Consider the following 18652-nt stretch of genomic DNA (forward strand, 5'->3'; position numbering starts at 1 on the left):
CGTTTATTGCAAAGTGTGATTTCCCAGTAAAGTTATTTTTAAATCTGGCAATGCGGTTGCATTCACGAGATGTTAATCTATAATTCTTTGAATGACAATATTACATTTTAACAATGTTTTCGAATAGTAATTTTGTAAATTGTAGCGCTAATTCACCAGAAGCATTTGAGGGAAAATATTTTCTGAACGTCACGCGCCGATGTAAAATGCTGTTTTTATATATAAATATGAACTTTATCGAACAGAAAATGCATGTATTGTGTAACATGATGTCCTAGGAGTGTCATCTGATGAAGATTGTCAAAGGTTAGTGCTGCATTTAGCTGTGTTTTGGGTATTTGTGATGCATGCTAGTTGCTTTGAAATTGGCAGTGTGATTTTTTTTTTGGCAGGGTACTCTCCTAACATAATCTAATGTTTTGCTTTTGCTGTAAAGCAACGTGGTTCGATTCAGGAGAGGTGTATCTATAAAATGGTGTAAAATAGTCATATGTTTGAGAAATTGAAGTTATAGCATTTATGAGGTATTTGTATTTCGCGCGACGCGATTCCACTGGCTGTTGACCAGGGTGGGACCCTCGCCCAGACAGGTTAACAACCGTTATCGTTCCATGTCATCTACAGGGCTGGATCGAGGAACGGGAATGCGGACGCGCTGTCCCGACGTGACCAAGACGGCACGTCTGGTGCCCGGCTCTCCGGTCCGGTCCTAAGGGGGGAGGTATGTGGAAGGACCACCAGGGGGCAGGCAGCTCCAGTGGACAGTTGCCCAGCCCAGCATGTGAGTCAAGGTGGTCAGAGGCAATTAAGCACAGCTGACGGTACTAATGAGCAATTCTCTTTCCCCTACAAGAGAGAGGAGGGAACCGGCAGAGAGGGGAGAAAGAAAAGAGTGTTTGAGAGTTTCTACAGAGGAGAGGACGTACCTTTCGGAAGGGAGAAGAATGGGACATTCCACCTCTTGGGAATGGTCACCACGGATCTGGACGACCACCCGAAGCTAGCTCTCCACGGGAGGATCATGAAGGCGGTCACACACCCGTGATTTATGTTATAGTTTAAAGATACTCACCTTGTGTTCCTTGTTCTTGTGAAGACGAAGATTCAATTAAGAAAACCTGCTCCTGACTCGTTTGTTCTACCTTTCCTCTTTTGAGCAAACTCCAAGTACTTGGTCCACTCACAGTAATCATTTCAAACATTGCTTACATTTGTATACGATCACGTGTCTCTCTATGTGTGGGAATACTTGGGAACAGATGAACAAAATAAAAATCAGTTGGAGCTGATTTCATGGTATTTTTACAGTCTTCTGTATGTCCAACAATGACAATCTTTTTTCTTTTTTTTTTACCTAGTAATAATAATTTTTTTGCTTAGAAAACTTGCGGGAGCAAATAAAACCACCTGCGGGCCGCCAGTTGGGGAACAGAGCCTAGAGTCGAGACATTAACACTGGGAGCTGACTCAAGTCTTCAGGTCTCAGGCAAAGTTAACTACCATTCAGTGAGTGAATACATGTGTATGTGTATGTGATCCCTACAGGAACATAGACACATAGTAGGTGTCATAGAGCGGATCTCACTTGACAATGAGGTACTTGAACAGGGTGAGAGCGCGTTCCTCCAGAGCGCTTTTGCCCTGAGTGATGGGGTCATTCTCGTACGTGTACTTCTGTTCCAGCTCCTGGAGCTTCTTCAGCTGCTGACGCACCTGCTGTAAGCCCTCTGCCACAGCAGTGAACCTGCATACAGACAAAACAAACAAACACACACACACACACACACGTGAATGAGGGTTGAAAATATTGCTGCTGAAAGTATTTGAACAAAGTTTAATATAAGGGTTCGGATATGAACTGGGCCTAGGGCTAGGGGCTAAAGCTAACATGGACTAGAGGCAGGGCTGACCAGATTTGTAGCTGGTCCAAACAGGCGTTAGGCGGACCACCGATGCAAGCTATCTGCTGTCTGTGCTTCCACTCAGGTACCTCCACTGTCACCAGGTTGAACTGGATCTGCTCGGCCAAGCACAGGATGTCAGAAATCTGATTCACCACCACCTATAGGTCGGGAGAAACAAACATCAGTCTAACCATACAGTGTACACACTCATGCAAGAACGCACGTGCACACACATTCCTACCCCTCTGGTTATGTTGAGTTTGATGAACATCTTTCTGATGACAATCTCCTCTTCGCGGATCTCTTTCCGTACCGCCTGTAACTGTGCCATCCCATTCACCTCTTGTTCCACTGACAATGACAGAATCAACATTTACATAGCGGTAAGCATTCACAATACGATAGTATAAGAAACATCTGGAATTTCACAGCACAGATGCTTCAGCCTGGAAACTAGTTTTAGTACAGTAGGAGTGAGATATGTTTTACAGTGCCTTCACATTGGCTAAAGCATATACAGATATGGCACCAATCTAATCTTTTCTCCCAGACCCAGGCTATTGAAAGAGACTAGGACCAGGCTAACTCCTACAGTACCTCGGCTCTGCAGGGTCTTCTTCTTAAAGTCGTGTTCATCCTGTAGGTCCTCCAGTGACTTAATCTCATGCTCTGCATCCTGAAGAGGGCAGAAGTCACACATTTGAATGGTCATGTCTCATGATGGTGTTTGTGAAAAACATTTTCTACCCCTTTCGTAGGCTGTTCAACTGGTTATTGCTCATGTAGAATGACAAGACAATGGGCGGTGTCGTGGTAGGGTGCATGATAATAAATCCACATCACCAGTGACACATGATATTGTCCAAATGACCGCACCTGAACTCGGTTCCTCAGGTCTTTAACGTTGTTGTCCAGCTCCTTCTGTTTATCCAACACCATGTTGTTTGGTGTGGACCCCACGTTATCCTGACAAAAAAAATTCACAAACATTTGGTCTGGTTTCACACTCAGGTCACACTGAAATGCTCCGTCTGTTGCAGCAATAATCGAACATACAAATACAATATCAAAGGCAGTTTAACCAATTTCTTTTTTATATCTATGCTGCTAAGAAATGTGCTGAAATATTAATTCTCCATGCAATAGCAACTTTTCTAAGAAGATGCATCATAATCACAATTCAGAACATGTGCACACACACACACACTACAACAGAAATACTCACAGAGTTCCATTAAGCAGTATGCAAAAGACAAGATCAGTGTCTCACCTCTTTTTTGATGATGGAGGCCAGGATCTTCTTCTCCTCTTTCAGACAGTTACAGATTATCATGGCCATCTGCAAAGGGTATTCCTGGAAGTGGTCCTGGGAAAAGTTTCTCAACTTTACATTTTACAATTTAAAGTTGACTTTGGTGTTCCTCAAGGATGCGTTAAAGGACCACTGTTCTTTCCTGCTCATAAACTCAAACAATGAAATGGTTACTTACTGGCTTAGAGAACCTAAGATTGTCTAACCTTACTCTGATTAGGACGGCTGACTCATTACATTAGCTTGAAACATTGTTGAAGCCCTTAATCCTTATTGGCCCTGATCTGACATTAAAACAAATCTTCAGAGTACCATTCTTTCTTATAAGAATCAAAACACCAGTCTAATAGAACAATACTCAATACTCAGCGCCTGAGTGTTTCCCTTATGTCAGTCCTTACAAATTAATTCAGAGTTCGACCCTGGCCTTACCTGCAGGTTGCGTTTAATCTTGCGTATATTGTGTTGCAACAGGAAGTTGTTCTCCAGGGCGAAGCGGCTGTACTGAATGTCCAATTGGGCCAGGAGGTCATGGAAACGGACCGCTGCAAGAGAAACGCTGGTGGCCACCATGTCCCTGAAGGGGGTCAACCAAAAGGACTTAAAAATTGTCATCCTTTGAAATGAAAGCAACCAGCCCACGGAACACAGTAATTGCAAAAACGACTAGCTGGAGTCATCTGAGCAGTTGGCTTCTGAGCCCTCACCCGCTAGTGACTGAATGCTGATATACTTGGTTCTGACTCGCTACAGGCTGTCCGGCAAGAATGGTACGGATGCATCTCAGTCCAGGAATTGTATTAATCTTTATCACCACCACACATAGTAATCACATACACAATCTTCTTTTACACTAGGAATGAACTTGTGGTTATCGCGGATGCACTGCCAAACACTTCTAGTAAAACACACTGATAACTTGGTCGGCCGCCAAATTTGCTATAACCACTCTGAGCTAGAGTGGGCAGGGCCAGAGTCCAAATGCGGGCACGATGATTGGCACAAAGGAATTACTTTTTTTTGCAGTAATTTGTGAGGTGAAAGTTGTGAGGTGAAAAAGGTCAACAAACTTACACCAACGACAACTAACATTTCAAGTAGTCCACAACCTTTACAAGCATGTTACTTTTACTTTCAGTTTTCTTATTACAGTAGTTGGCGCAGGCTTTCTCGATCTAGGTTAAAAAGGCCAAACAAAGCACAATACATCATGAGAGCAGTTGCACCACAGCCTTCAAATGCATCTACACATACTGACTGTGTAAACTACACACCACTTGGCAGTCTGTTGCTTACTGCAGCTCACTCACCAGTCATGGCTCTCTATCCAGGCACTGAGGTACTGGCGGATCTCCATAGGGAAAGTATCATCATACAGCTGGTCCACCTGCTCCAGGTACTTGGAGTCTAGCTGCTGCAGCTGGAACCACTGGGCCATCTAGAAACCAGGGACAGGGAATGGCAATCAGTGTTTTCCTGTATCATTCCATAGGCACCTCAGTATGGAGGTCAGAGGATAACCAGTATAGTGGGAAACACAGTACAATATGTAGCCTACTAACTGTTGCATGCCATATTTATTGCCAACTGCACATACAGGCTGCATTGTAATCCTTTGCACAGGTCAAACTGTGTTTACTTTCAGATGCTGTGATCAAATCGTCACCACGTCCACGTATGACTACAGCCATGTACACCAGGGTTGGGCTCAGTTCGATTTTCATGTCCGAAAATTCAGGAAGGAATTGAAATATCGTCACAGAAAACAATGGGTAATTTTTAATTAATTAATTGAATTTCAATTTACTTCTTGAATTGAAAACTAAATTGAGAACTCTGACGTACTATTAGTCAGCTATAAGCTTCTTTAGTCTTTGGAGGGTTGAGGAAGAGAGGTAGCTACTCTATAGTAGGCTACTGCTGGGTAAGACCAAAGTTGCTTAACAGGATCCTGCCAGAATAGGTTTTATGTGACATTCTCTTTGTATTACATTCTGTCTAACTCAGTGAATGGGTATAGTTTAATTAAACTAGGGTTTGTAGGCTGAAATCAAATTGAAGTGCATTTCACTTTTCCTGAAATATCACATATTGATTTGTGCAGCAGCATGTCCCGTGTAGACTGATGGTGTAGAAATGTGATCTAAAAAGCAGCACAACAGTGTGCCTTATGATGGTGAACCTGGCTGAGAAATGAATTAGTGGAGCTGTTGCCATCTTGGGTATTTCATACAGAGGTAAAGTAGGTTTTATATCAGACATTCAACAACCATTCACCATTAGCCTATTTAAACGTTGACAACAATTTCCATTCCTCTCAGATTACTACACTTAATAAAAATATAAACGCAACATGTAAAGTGTTGATCCCATGTTTCATGAGCTGAAATAAAAGATCCCAGAAATGTTACATATGCACAAAAAGCTTATTTCTCTCAAATGTTATGTACTAATTTGTTTATATCGCTGTTAGTGAGCATTCCTCCTTTGCCAAGATAATCCTTCCACCTGACAATTGTGGCATATCAAGAAGCTGATTAAACAGCATGATCATTACACAGATACACTTTGTACCATGGAACCATAAATGGCCACTCTAAAATGTAGTTTTGTCACACAACACAATGCCACAGATGTCTCAAGTTTTGAGGGAGCATGGAATTGGCATGCTGACTGCAGGAATGTCCACCAGAGCTGTTGCCAGAGAATTTTATGTTCATTTCTCTACCATGAGCCGTCTCCAACGTCCTGTCCTGCAGCTCAGATCAGAAGGATGACTGCATCTTTGACACAGCATGATTATTAACTTGACCATGCTTAAAGACACAGTATATTCAATGTCTGATTTCTTATTGTTACCCATCTACCAATCACTGCCCTTCTTTATGAGGCTTTCGAAAAGCTCCCTGGTCTTTATACTTGAATCTGTGCTTGAAATTCAAGACTTGACTGAGGGACCTTACATATGGTGTTTGTATGAAGGACAAAGGAAATGGAAGGTGTAGAGATTCAAATGTTGGTTTGGTCCAAAATAATCCATCGTTATATCCAAATAGCGGCGTTTTGTTCGTGTGAAGTGTCACGTAACAGCAGAGATCCACTGTAATGGATAGAGATAATCAAGAAGGGCAAGAAATTGTCAGACAGGCCACTTCCTGCATGGAATCTTCTCAGGTTTTGGCCTGCCATATGAGTTCTGTTATACTCACAGACACCATTCAAACAGTTTTAGAAACTTTAGGGTGTTTTCTATCCAAAGCCAATAATTATATGCATATTCTAGTTACTGGGCTGGAGTAGTAACCACATTAAATCGGGTACGTTTTTTATCCAGCCGTGTCAATACTGCCCCCTAGCCCTAACAGGTTAAGAAGATTTATTAAAGGTCTTACTCACATCGCCTGCGGAGAGAGTGATCACACAGTCGTCCGGAACAGCTTTTGCTCTCATGCATGTTTCAGTGTTACATGCCTCAAAGCGAGCATCGAAGCTATTTAGCTCGTCTGGTAGGCTCGTGTCACTGGGCAGCTCTCGGCTGTGCTTCCCTTTGTAGTCTGTAATAGTTTGCAAAACATGCAAGCCGGTGTAGTACTATTCAATTTTAGTCCTGTATTGACGCCTTGCCTGTTTGATGGTTCGTCGGAGGGCATAGCAGGATTTCTTATAAGCTTCCGGGTTAGAGTCCCGCTCCTTGAAAGCGGCAGCTCTACCCTTTAGCTCAGTGCGAATGTTGCCTGTAAATCCATGGCTTCTGGTTGGGGTATGTACGCACAGTCACTGTGGGGACGACATCCTCGATGCACTTATTGATAAGTGACTGATGTGATGTACTCTTCAATGCCATCGGAAGAATCCCAGAACATACAGTGCCTTGCGAAAGTATTCGGCCCCCTTGAACTTTTCGACCTTTTGCCACATTTCAGGCTTCAAACATAAAGATATAAAACTGTAATTTTTTGTGAAGAATCAACAACAAGTGGGACACAATCATGAAGTGGAACGAAATTTATTGGATATTTGAAACTTTTTTAACAAATAAAAAACGGAAAAATTGGGCGTGCAAAATTATTCAGCCCCCTTAAGTTAATACTTTGTAGCGCCACCTTTTGCTGCGAGTACAGCTGTAAGTCGCTTGGGGTATGTCTCTATCAGTTTTGCACATCGAGAGACTGACATTTTTGCCCATTCCTCCTTGCAAAACAGCTCGAGCTCAGTGAGGTTGGATGGAGAGCGTTTGTGAACAGCAGTTTTCAGTTCTTTCCACAGATTCTCGATTGGATTCAGGTCTGGACTTTGACTTAGCCATTCTAACACCTGGATATGTTTATTTGTGAACCATTCCATTGTAGATTTTGCTTTATGTTTTGGATCATTGTCTTGTTGGAAGACAAATCTCCGTCCCAGTCTCAGGTCTTTTGCAGACTCCATCAGGTTTTCTTCCAGAATGGTCCTGTATTTGGCTCCATCCATCTTCCCATCAATTTTAACCATCTTCCCTGCCCCTGCTGAAGAAAAGCAGGCCCAAACCATGATGCTGCCACCACCATGTTTGACAGTGGGGATGGTGTGTTCAGGGTGATGAGCTGTGTTGCTTTTACGCCAAACATAACGTTTTGCATTGTTGCCAAAAAGTTCGATTTTGGTTTCATCTGACCAGAGCACCTTCTTCCACATGTTTGGTGTGTCTCCCAGGTGGCTAGTGGCAAACTTTAAACAACACTTTTTATGGATATCTTTAAGAAATGGCTTTCTTCTTGCCACTCTTCCATAAAGGCCAGATTTGTGCAGTATACGACTGATTGTTGTCCTATGGACAGAGTCTCCCACCTCAGCTGTAGATCTCTGCAGTTCATCCAGAGTGATCATGGGCCTCTTGGCTGCATCTCTGATCAGTCTTCTCCTTGTATGAGCTGAAAGTTTAGAGGGACGGCCGGGTCTTCGTAGATTTGCAGTGGTCTGATACTCCTTCCATTTCAATATTATCGCTTGCACAGTGCTCCTTGGGATGTCCAAATCCGGCTTTAAACTTCTCCACAACAGTATCTCGGACCTGCCTGGTGTGTTCCTTGTTCTTCATGATGCTCTCTGCGCTTTAAACGGACCTCTGAGACTATCACAGAGCAGGTGCATTTATACGGACTTGATTACACACAGGTGGATTCTATTTATCATCATTAGTCATTTAGGTCAACATTGGATCATTCAGAGATCCTCACTGAACTTCTGGAGAGAGTTTGCTGCACTGAAAGTAAAGGGGCTGAATAATTTTGCACGGACAATTTTTCAGTTTTTTATTTGTTAAAAAAGTTTGAAATATCCAATCAATTTTGTTCCACTTCATAATTGTGACCACTTGTTGTATTCTTCACAAAAAATTACAGTTTTATATCTTTATGTTTGAAACCTGAAATGTGGCAAAAGGTCGAAAAGTTCAAGGGGGCCGAATACTTTAGCAAGGCACTGTATTCCAGTCTGTGCTAGCAAAACAGTCCTGTAGTTTAGCATCTGCTTCATCTGACCACTTTTTTATAGATAGTCACTGGTGCTTCCTGCTTTAATTTTTGCTTGTAAGCAGGAATCAGGATCGAATTATGGTCAGATTTGCCAAATGGAGGGCGAGGGAGAGCTTTTTATATGTCTCCGTGTGTGGAGTAAAGGTGATCTAGAATATTTTTCACTCTGGTTGCACATTTAACATGCTGATAGAAATTGGGTCAAACTGATTTAAGTTTCCCTGCATTAAAGTCCCCCCCCACTAGGAGCGCCGCCTCTGGATGAGCATTTTCCTGTTTGCTTATGGCGGTATACAGCTCATTTCTGTGTGGTTTTAGTGCCAGCATCGGTCTGTGGTGGCATGTAGACAGCTATGAAAAATACAGATGAAAACTCTCTAGGTAGATAGTGTGGTCTATAGCTTATCATGGGATACTCTTCCTCAGGCGAGCAAAGCCTCGAGACTTCCTTAGATATTGTGCATCAGCTGTTGTTTACATATATGCATAGACCCCCGCCCTGTGTCTTACCAGAGGCTGTGTTCTATCCTGCCGATAGAGTGTATAACCCACCAGCTGTATGTTCTTAATGTCGTCGTTCAGCCATGATATTACAGTTTTTATGCTTTCAGTTCGTCCCATTTATTTTCCAGCATTTGAACGTTAGCTAGCAGGACGGAAGGCAAAGGCAGATTAGCCACTCGTCGCCTGATCCTCACAAGGCACCCCAATCTTTTAACGCAATTAGTACAGAGAGGTGTGCTCTCCACCTCTGCTAGGCAATTAGCAATTATTATTAGTTCTTCAGTCTCCCCTGGTTTCTCAGTGGCAGCTGTAAACGGCGGTTGTGTCAATGGCGGTTTTGTTGCAAACTTAGACCGCCACCGAAACAAAGACGGTTCTGCCGAGTTGTTATGGGAAGTTATTTGAGAAAGGGCTCCACACCACTCTCTCACTTGAGTATCTTACCTAGTTATTTAGAGATGATCTAGTTTTGCTCTTTTATAGTTTTGTCAAATTTGTGTATATTTTCTATACCTGTTCTCACCTCTCACTGAACACTGCCCGCCCCTTGGCTGCTACCCTTTAATTTATGTACTCTGCGCGCACAACCCATGTGGAATTCCGGGTCTCTGGCAGCATTTGGAACTGCCAATCTGTGGTCAAGAACGCTGAGTTCACCTCAGCCTATGCTTCCCTTCAGTCCCTTGACTTTTTGGCCCTGATGGAGACATGGATCACCCCAGAGAACACTGCTACTCCAGCTGGTCTTTCTTCAACTCACTATGTTTTCTCTCATAGTCCAAGAGCATCTGGTTGTTGCGGTGGTGGCACAGGTCTACTCATTTGACAGCATGGAGATTTTCTCTTTTCTCCCTCTCTCACCTGTCCATCTCCTCATTTGAATTCCATGCTATCACTGTAACTTGTCCCCTCAAACGTAACATTATTGTCATCTATCGCCCACCAGGTGCCCTTGGAGAGTTCCTCAATAAGCTTGACACCTTGATAAACTAATTTCCTGACGATGGCTCACCACTCTTCGTACTTGGCGACTTCAACCTCCCGACATCTGCCTTTGATTCATTTCTTCCAACTCTCTCTTTCCCCTCCTTGCCTCTTTTGACCTCACCCTTTCCCAATATCTTCCAACTCACAAGGCAGGCAATATGCTTTACCTCACCTTTATTTGAGGCTGCTCGCCTACTAATCTCACTGCAACCCCCCTACAGGTCTCTTGATCATTACTTTGTTTCCTTTTCTGTCTCCCTTTCCTCCAACCCTAATCACTCAGCCCCTACTCAGATGGTCATGCGCCTTTACAATCTTTGCTCTCTCTCTCCCACTACTCTCTCCTCTCCTATCCTATCATCTCTTCCTTCTGCTAAATCCTTCTGTCTCCTGATTCTGCCTCTTTGACTCTACTTTCCTCCCTTTACGCTTCCTATGACTCGCACTGTCCCCTTTCCTCCCGGCCGGCTCGGCCCTCCCCTCCTACTCCGTGGCCGAGTAACTCATTGCGAGCTTACAAAACAGGGCTGCGGGCAGCTGAGCGAAAAGGGAGGAAAACTAAACTTCTGAAGGACCTATCATCCTTTCACTCCCTCCTCTATACCTTCTCTTTCTCTGTATCCTTTGCTAAAGCCACTTTCTTACCCTAGGAAACTATTTTACACCTTCTCCCCCCTGCTTAATCCTCCACCTCCCTCTCTGCGGACGACTTTGTAAACCACTTTGAAAAAAGGTTGACGACATCCACTACTCATTCACTCAGCCTATTGAGTCCACTGGTCTCACTCACACAGAACTACCCTACGCCTCTCTCCTTTGTTCTCATCCTCTATCCGTTGCCTTTGACACAGTGAACCATCAGATTCTCCTCTCCACCTTCTCAAGGCTGGGCCTCTCAGGCTATGCCCTATTGGATTGCATCATACCTGGCAGGCCGCTCCTACCAAGTGACGTGGAGAGGATCTGTGTCTGCCCCACATACTCTTACTACTGGTGGCCCCATGACTTGGTTCTAGGCCCGCTCCTCTTCTCTCTATACAACAAGTCACTCGGCTCCATCATATCCTCAAATGGTCTCTCCAATCATTGCTTTGTGGATGACATTCAACTACTTTTCTCCTTCCCCCCTTCTGACACCCAGGTGATGACACACATCTCTGCGAGCCTGGCAAATATCTCAACTTGGATGTCGGCCCACCACTTCAAGCTCAACCTCGACAAGACAGAACTGCTCTTCTTCCCGGGAAGGCCTACCTGCTCAAAAAACACTCTCCATCACAGTTGACAACTCCGCAGTGTCACCCTTCCAGAGTGCAAAGAACCTTAGCGTGACCCTGGACAACACCCTGTTGGTCTCTGCAAACATCAAAGCACTGACCCGCTCCTGCAGGTTCATGCTCTACAACATCCATAGAGTACGACCCTACCTCACACAGGAAGCAGCGCAGGTCCTAATCCAGGCACTTGTCCTGTCCCGTCTGGACTACTGCAACTCGCTGTTAGCTGGGCTCCCCACTTGTGCAATCAAACTGCTGCAACATATCCAGAATGCAGCAGCCCACCTGGTTCTCAACCTTCCCAAGTTCTGTCATGTCACCCCGCTCCTCCGCACACTCCACTAGCTTCCAGTTGAAGCTCACATCCAAGAGGAACTGCCCCTCCCTACCTTCAGGCTACACCCCACCCCGCTCAGCCCAGGCCAAGCATTTCTCTGTCCTGGCACCCTAATAGCGGAACCAGCTTCCCCCTGAATCATAGACAGCAGAGTCCCTGCCCATCTTCCAAAAACATCTGAAACCCTACCTATTCAAACCAGGATCTTAAATAATATTTATACAGATGAAGTCGGAAGTATACATACACCTTAACCAACTATATTTAAACTCAGTTTTCACAATTCCTGACATTTAATCCTAGTAAAAATTCCCTGTCTTAGGTCAGTTAGGATCACCACTTTATTTTAAGAATGTTAAATGTCAGAAAAATAGTAGAGAATTATTTATTTCAGCTTTTATTTCTTTCATCACATTCCAAGTGTGTCAAAAGTTTACATACACTCAATTAGTATTTGGTAGCATTGCCTTTAAATTGTTTAACTTGGGTCAAACGTTTTGGGTAGCCTTCCACAAGCTTCCCACAATAAGTTGGGTGAACTTTGGCCCATTCCTCCTGACAGAGCTGGTGTAACTGAGTCAGGTTTGTAGGCCTCCTTCATGGCACACGCCTTTTCAGTTCTGCCCACAAAATGTCTATAGGAATGAGGTCAGGGCTTTGTGATTGCCACTCCAATACCTTGACTTTGTTGTCCTTAAGCCATTTTGCCACAACTTCAGCTTGCAAGCCTCCCCCTTTTTCCTCCAAACATAATGTTGGTCATTATGGCCAAACAGTTCTATTTTTGTTTCATCAGACCAGAGGACATTTCTCCAGAAAGTATGATCTTTGTCCCCATGTGCAGTTGCAAACCATAGTCTGGCTTTTTTATGGTGGTTTTGGAGCAGTAGCTTCTTCCTTGCTGAGCGGCCTTTCAGGTTATGTCGATATAGGACTTGTTTTACTGTGGATATAGATACTTTCGTACCTGTTTCCTCCAGCATCTTCACAAGGTACTTTGCTGTTGTTCTTGGATTGATTTTCACTTTTCGCACCAAAGTACGTTCATCTCTAGGAGACAGAATGCGTCTCCTTCCTGAGTAGTGTGACGGCTGCGTGACGGCTTGTTTGTACAGATGAACGTGGTACCTTCAAGCGTTTGGAAATTGCTCCCAAGGATGAACCAGACCTGTGGAGGTCTACAATTGTGGAGGTCTTGGCTGATTCTTTTGATTTTCCCATGATGTCAAGCAAAGAGTTTTAAGGTAGGCCTTGAAATACATCCACAAGTACACCTCCAATTGGCTCAAATGATGTCAATTAGCCTATCAGAAGCTTTTAAAGCCATGACATCATTTTCTGGAATTTTCTAAGCTGTTTAAAGGCACAGTCAACTTAGTGCATGTAAACTTCTGACCCACAGGAATTGTGATACAGTGAAATAATCTGTCTGTAAACAATTGTTGGAAAAATTACTTGTGTCATGCACAAATAATGTCCTAACCGACTTGCCAAATCTATAGTTTGTTAACAAGAAATTTGAGGAGTAGTTGAAAAACAAGTTTTAATGACTCCAACCTAAGTGTATGTAAACTTCCGACTTCATTAAGTAGTATATATATATGTGTGTGTGTGTGTGTGTGTGTGTGTGTGTGTGTGTGTGTGTGTGTGTGTGTGTGTATATATACACATACACACACACACATAACCGTTCTAAATTTTGGGGTTGCTTAGAAATGTCTTTTAAAGAAAAGCACATTTTTTGTCCATTCAAATAACATCATATTGATCAGAAATACAATGTAGACATTGCTAATGTTGTAAATGACTATTGTAGCTGGAAACGTGTCATTTTATGGAATATCTACAATTGGCGTACAGAGGCCCATTTTCAGCAACCATCACTCCTGTGTTCCAATGGCACATTGTGTTAGCTAATGCAAGTTTATCATTTTAAAAGGCTAATTGATCATTAGAAAACCATTTTGAAATTACTTTAGCACAGCTGAAATCTATTGTGTTGATTAAAGAAGCAATAAACTGGCCTTCTTTAGACTAGTTTAGCATCTGGAGCATCAGCATTTGTGAGTTCGATTACAGGCTCAAAATGTCCAGAAACAAATAACTTTCTTCTGAAACTCATCAGTCTATTCTTGTTCTGAGAAATTAAGGACATTCCATGCGAGAAATTGCCAAGAAACTGAAGATCTCGTACAACGCTGTGTACTACTCCCTTCACAGAACAGAGCAAACTGGCTCTAACCAGAATAGAAAGAGCAGTGGGAGGCCCCGGGGCACAACTGAGCAAGAAGACAAGTACATTAGAGTGTCTAGTTTGAGAAACAGACACCTCACAAGTCCTCACCTGACAGCTTCATTAAATAGTACCCGCAAAACACCAGTCTCAACTTCAACAGTGAAGAGGCGACTCCGGGATCCTGGCCTTCTAGGCAGAGTTCCTCTGTCCAGTGTCTGTTCTTTTGCCCATCGTCATCTTTTATTTTTATTGGCCAGTCTGAGATATGGCTTTTTCTTTGCAACTTTTCCTAGAAGGAATAACCTTAATAACACACTTGTATGCCATCTGTAAATACGAATACAATTGTTAAATTACGAGCCTAGTTGGTTTAGCCACAGAAAAAGTCAGCAACCTTCATGCTAGCCATGATTAGCTGAGATAATGAGTGGGCTGGACATGTTGAGAGATGAGTTCGGATTGGTCTGCCATATAGCACGCTTCTGTCTATTTGAGTTGCTTAGTATGTGTAGGTAATCCTGTCTAACGTGGCTTTAAAAAAATATTGCTTAGTAGAACTGCATAAGTGTTGCTCTCAACTTTCTGGAGGACCAAGTTCTGAAATCAGTGGAATTAGAGTATGGCGAAAACACCTGTCTCTGGATTAAATCTTCAAGCTAAGGGCAACCATGGCATCCGTGACAGGGAGAAGAGTCCAACCATGATGTATACGGGTAAGATAGTGTAGCTAGCTACATTTTCAGTTATTACGTTTCTAATTTTGACAAAGTTGTTTTCATTTGAAGTTAAAGTGTACTGTTAGCTAGCTAATGTTAGCTGGCTGGCTCGCTAGCTAACGTTACTTGTATGATCTTATTAGCCGTATCTCAGAGCCATTTGTTTTCAAATCAAATCAAAGTTTATTTGTCACATGCGCCGAATACAACAGGTGTAGACCTTACAGTGAAATGCTTACTTACAGGCTCTAACCAATAGTGCGAAAAAAAGGTGTGTGTGTGTGTGTGTGTGTGTGTGTGTGTAGGTAAGTAAAGAAATAAAACAACAGTAAAAATACATTTGAAAATAAGAGTAGCAAGGCTATATACAGGCACCGGTTAGTCAGGCTTATTGAGGTATGGTTAAAGTGACTATGCATATATGATGAACAGAGAGTAGCAGTAGCTTAAAAAGAGGGTTTGGCGGGTGGTGGGACACAATGCTTTGCTTGTTATAGCTTAATGTTAGCTAGCTAACATTGAACCCGGTTGTTTAGCTACCTGCAGATTCATGCACATGAGTTGTGATTATGGTTCATTGTTTAGCTAGCTAGCTACATGTCTTAACAAAACACTCCACTATGCAAGTGTCCATTTTAATAGAATGTCACTGCAACAACTTTTAGCCAGTTCGCTTGGGTGCTTGACTGCTGTTGTTAGGACAGAACGCTCAGATCAACACTTAAAGAGATTGATGGAGCAAAGCTTAAGAGGGTGTGAACAATGCTGAATGGGTGAAGACAAAGTGAAGACAAAGAAGAGCTCTCCAGCAGGTACTAAAACATTCAAAGGCCATTTCCTCAAAAGTGAGGTCACAAGTTTATCAACTTTCAAAGCAGAATTACTTTCCCATTGTTCCTAAAATTCAGTGTATGCTATACTATTTTGTAGTCCTGTGTCTCTGCTTTAATCCAATGTAAAAAACACAATTTCAAATTGATACATAAGACCGAATCAAGGCGGTCGGTCACACTTGTACAGCCGAAACTTGTATGGCGGTGATGGCTTGCGTCAGTTCCATTGAGGGTTTGGTTTGAATAATTTGGATTTAGTTTTATGTTTCTATGACAATCCATGAAAACGTTATAGTGGATAAGAAATTTAAATTCAATTTTCTATGATTTTATTATTTCTATCAAATCAACACTTGACTTTTTATGCAAGTCAAAGGTTGTAAAAGTAGGCCAGACCTTTTTAGAATAATTAGCACCTGTTTTGATATGAAAATCCATGAAACATTCATTAAGGATAACAGATTTAAATGCATTTATATGATTTGATTATTTATATCAAAACACTTATTTTTATGCAAATCAAAGGTTGTAAAAGTAGACCCGACTTTTTTTTACTAATTTGACTTTTATTTGAGGTTTCTGTAAGAATTATTAAAACAGTTATTGCAATTAAAAAGGTAAAAAAAAAAAAACACATCCCTTAGACACTCAAGGACCCTTTCACCCCAGTCCCTAACTAAAACATTACCTCCTGAAATATCCTTTGTAGTAATCAGAGAGGAATGGAAACTGTTGTCAACATTTAAATAGGCTAACCACAAATGTCTGTTGAATGTCTGAGATACAACCTACTTTACCTCGTGGATTAAATTTCATGGTGAACTCCCTCCATGTCACGCTGCTGCAAATCACATTCACAGAAAATGTCTATGCACTTCACTTGAATTCCAGTCTACCAGAAGAGGCTGCCAGTCAATTATTTAGTCTAACTTTAGTCACGGACAGCGGAGCTGAATCAACAGGCTTAGTAAAATTCAGCCAGTCATGGACAGAAACTCCTGTCAACACAGAAAAATATGTCTTTACAAAAAAAACACAGAGGACATACTGCAGCGTTTCCTGCACTGATGAACAGGACTGTTTTTATTAGTACATTAGATTATGCATTGAACCGTTGAGTGTACTGTGTCTCCTATTATGAGAAAATCTATTAGAGTTACCTGTTCCAAATTAAGGATTTACAACCATTGTCACATACTGACTGATTGGACTACTGCAACTCACTGTTGGCTGGGCTCCCTGCTTGTGCCATCAAACCCCTGCAATTTATCCAGAACGCTGCAGCTTTCCTGGTGTTCAGCCTTCCCAAATTCTCCCATGTCACCAAATTCACCCGCTCTTCCGCACACTCCACTGGCTTCCCAGTCGAAGCCGCATCCACTACAAAACTATTGTACTTGCCTCCAGAGCAGCCTCAGAGCAACCTTCAGGGTCTGCTCAAACCCTACACTCCAATGCTAGGGTGGCAGGTAGCCTAGAGATTATAGCATTGGGCCACTAATCAAAAGGTTGCTGGTTTGAAAACCTGAGCCAACAATGTGAAAAATCTGGCGATGTGCTATAATTTGCTCCAGGAGCGCCGTGCTACTATGGCTGACTCTGTAAAAACAACACGTTCCACTGAACCCATCTAGTGTATGTGACCATAAAACCTGAGTATTCTGGTCTCTTGGTTCTCCCACACCTACAGCCAAGTCCAAACTCTTCTCTGGGCTGGCAACCCAATGGCGGAACCAGCTTCTCCCTGAAGCTAGGGCAGACTAACTTTGCTGATAGCTACTTTATTGAGGAATAATCAATGGTGGAAAAAGTACCCAATTGTCATACTTGACTAAAAGTATAGATACCTTAATAGAAAGTTACTCAAGTAAAAAGTGGAAGTCATCCAGTAAAATACTAGAGTAAAAGTATAAAAGTATGTGGTTCTAAATAGACTTAAGTATCAAAACTAAAAGTATAAATCATTTCAAATACATTATATTAAGCAAAGCAGACGGCACCATTTTGAAGTGTGTGAATTGGACCATTTTCCTGTCCTGTTAAGCATTCAAAACGTAAGAGTACTTCTGGGTGTCATCAAAAATGTAGGGCATAAAAAGTACATTATTTTCAATGTAAAAATCTGTTGTTCTGCCCCTGAACTGTTCCTAGGCCATCATTGTAAATAAGAATTTGTTCTTAACTGATGTGCCTAGGTAAATAAAGGTAAAATAAAAACAATAAAGTCCAATACAATTTACAAAGAAAATACATTTAAAAAAAGCATAATAACAAATCCAAGCAATTTGCAACTTCAATTGCAGAAATTGAAGTTGCAAATTGTCTCTTTTGTGACAAAAAATAAATACATGAAATGTACACATTAAATATCATCATATCAATAATATAACAAAATGTAAGTGTTATTATTAGCAAGTATTGTTTCAGTTTCACTCTTTCCTTGATTTGGTTTCCTTTGAAACTATGTTTTGGTCAAAATTCCCTGCATGCGCAATGCTTTTTTGGGGGGGTGTTTTACCTAGGTAATGATTGCTGTAAGAACCAGGTAAATTCAGTAACCTGCACCTACCTTGAATAACGTTGAAAACGGTACGAAAAGGTGATGTCAAGATAAATGGGAAAGGTCCCCTCCACTTCACCAGCCTGGTGGCTCAGACAACATATGATATTAACATTTGTATTGTCAATATAATAATTCTGAAAATACCAGCTTTTATATGAACAGCTGTTCAATGGCACAACCCATACGCGATAAAGCCTGTCATAGCTAAGCTTTTGCAATGGTTGACGCCCATAGTAGTAGAGGACCAATCAAAGTACATATGCGTTTTAGCGCTGTTCTTTCTATTCGGCAACCTCCCTCGTCAGACTGAAATCAGAAACTTCAAATTAAAAACGCAACTTATTCAGAGCGTAAATAGAAACCTAACATATTATTGAACACATAAACGTTGGAAGTAATTCCACAGCTATTTGCTGGGTAGTTCATCCTGTACTCCAATGACATGTTAAAAATGAACAATAGTGCACTTA

The 18652-nt window shown here is 42.1% G+C and overlaps 1 protein-coding gene across 3 annotated transcripts in view; it reads right to left on the reverse strand.

The window, feature by feature from the left end:
• Window positions 1-18416, reverse strand: part of LOC100196256 (signal transducer and activator of transcription 1-alpha/beta) — a 37382-nt gene extending 18966 nt beyond the window's left edge. For 2 of the 3 annotated variants that reach the window (XM_074112239.1, XM_074112241.1), the window contains exons 1-9: window positions 18189-18416; window positions 4527-4654; window positions 3649-3793; window positions 3175-3270; window positions 2781-2870; window positions 2502-2580; window positions 2146-2255; window positions 1911-2062; window positions 1586-1744 (exon numbers count right to left, since the gene is read on the reverse strand). In XM_074112239.1, the coding sequence (XP_073968340.1) occupies window positions 1586-1744; window positions 1911-2062; window positions 2146-2255; window positions 2502-2580; window positions 2781-2870; window positions 3175-3270; window positions 3649-3793; window positions 4527-4654 (959 nt within the window). In that variant the 5' untranslated portion in view covers window positions 18189-18416. Of the gene's footprint in view, window positions 1-1585; window positions 1745-1910; window positions 2063-2145; window positions 2256-2501; window positions 2581-2780; window positions 2871-3174; window positions 3271-3648; window positions 3794-4526; window positions 4655-4855; window positions 4948-18188 lie in introns of those variants that run through there. The other variant, XM_074112240.1, reaches the window with a different exon arrangement.
• Between the last annotated feature and the right edge of the window lie 236 nt (window positions 18417-18652).

Source organism: Salmo salar, chromosome ssa21 (genome assembly GCF_905237065.1).
Source record: "Salmo salar chromosome ssa21, Ssal_v3.1, whole genome shotgun sequence".
In the NCBI taxonomy this organism is placed as follows: Eukaryota; Metazoa; Chordata; class Actinopteri; order Salmoniformes; family Salmonidae; genus Salmo; species Salmo salar.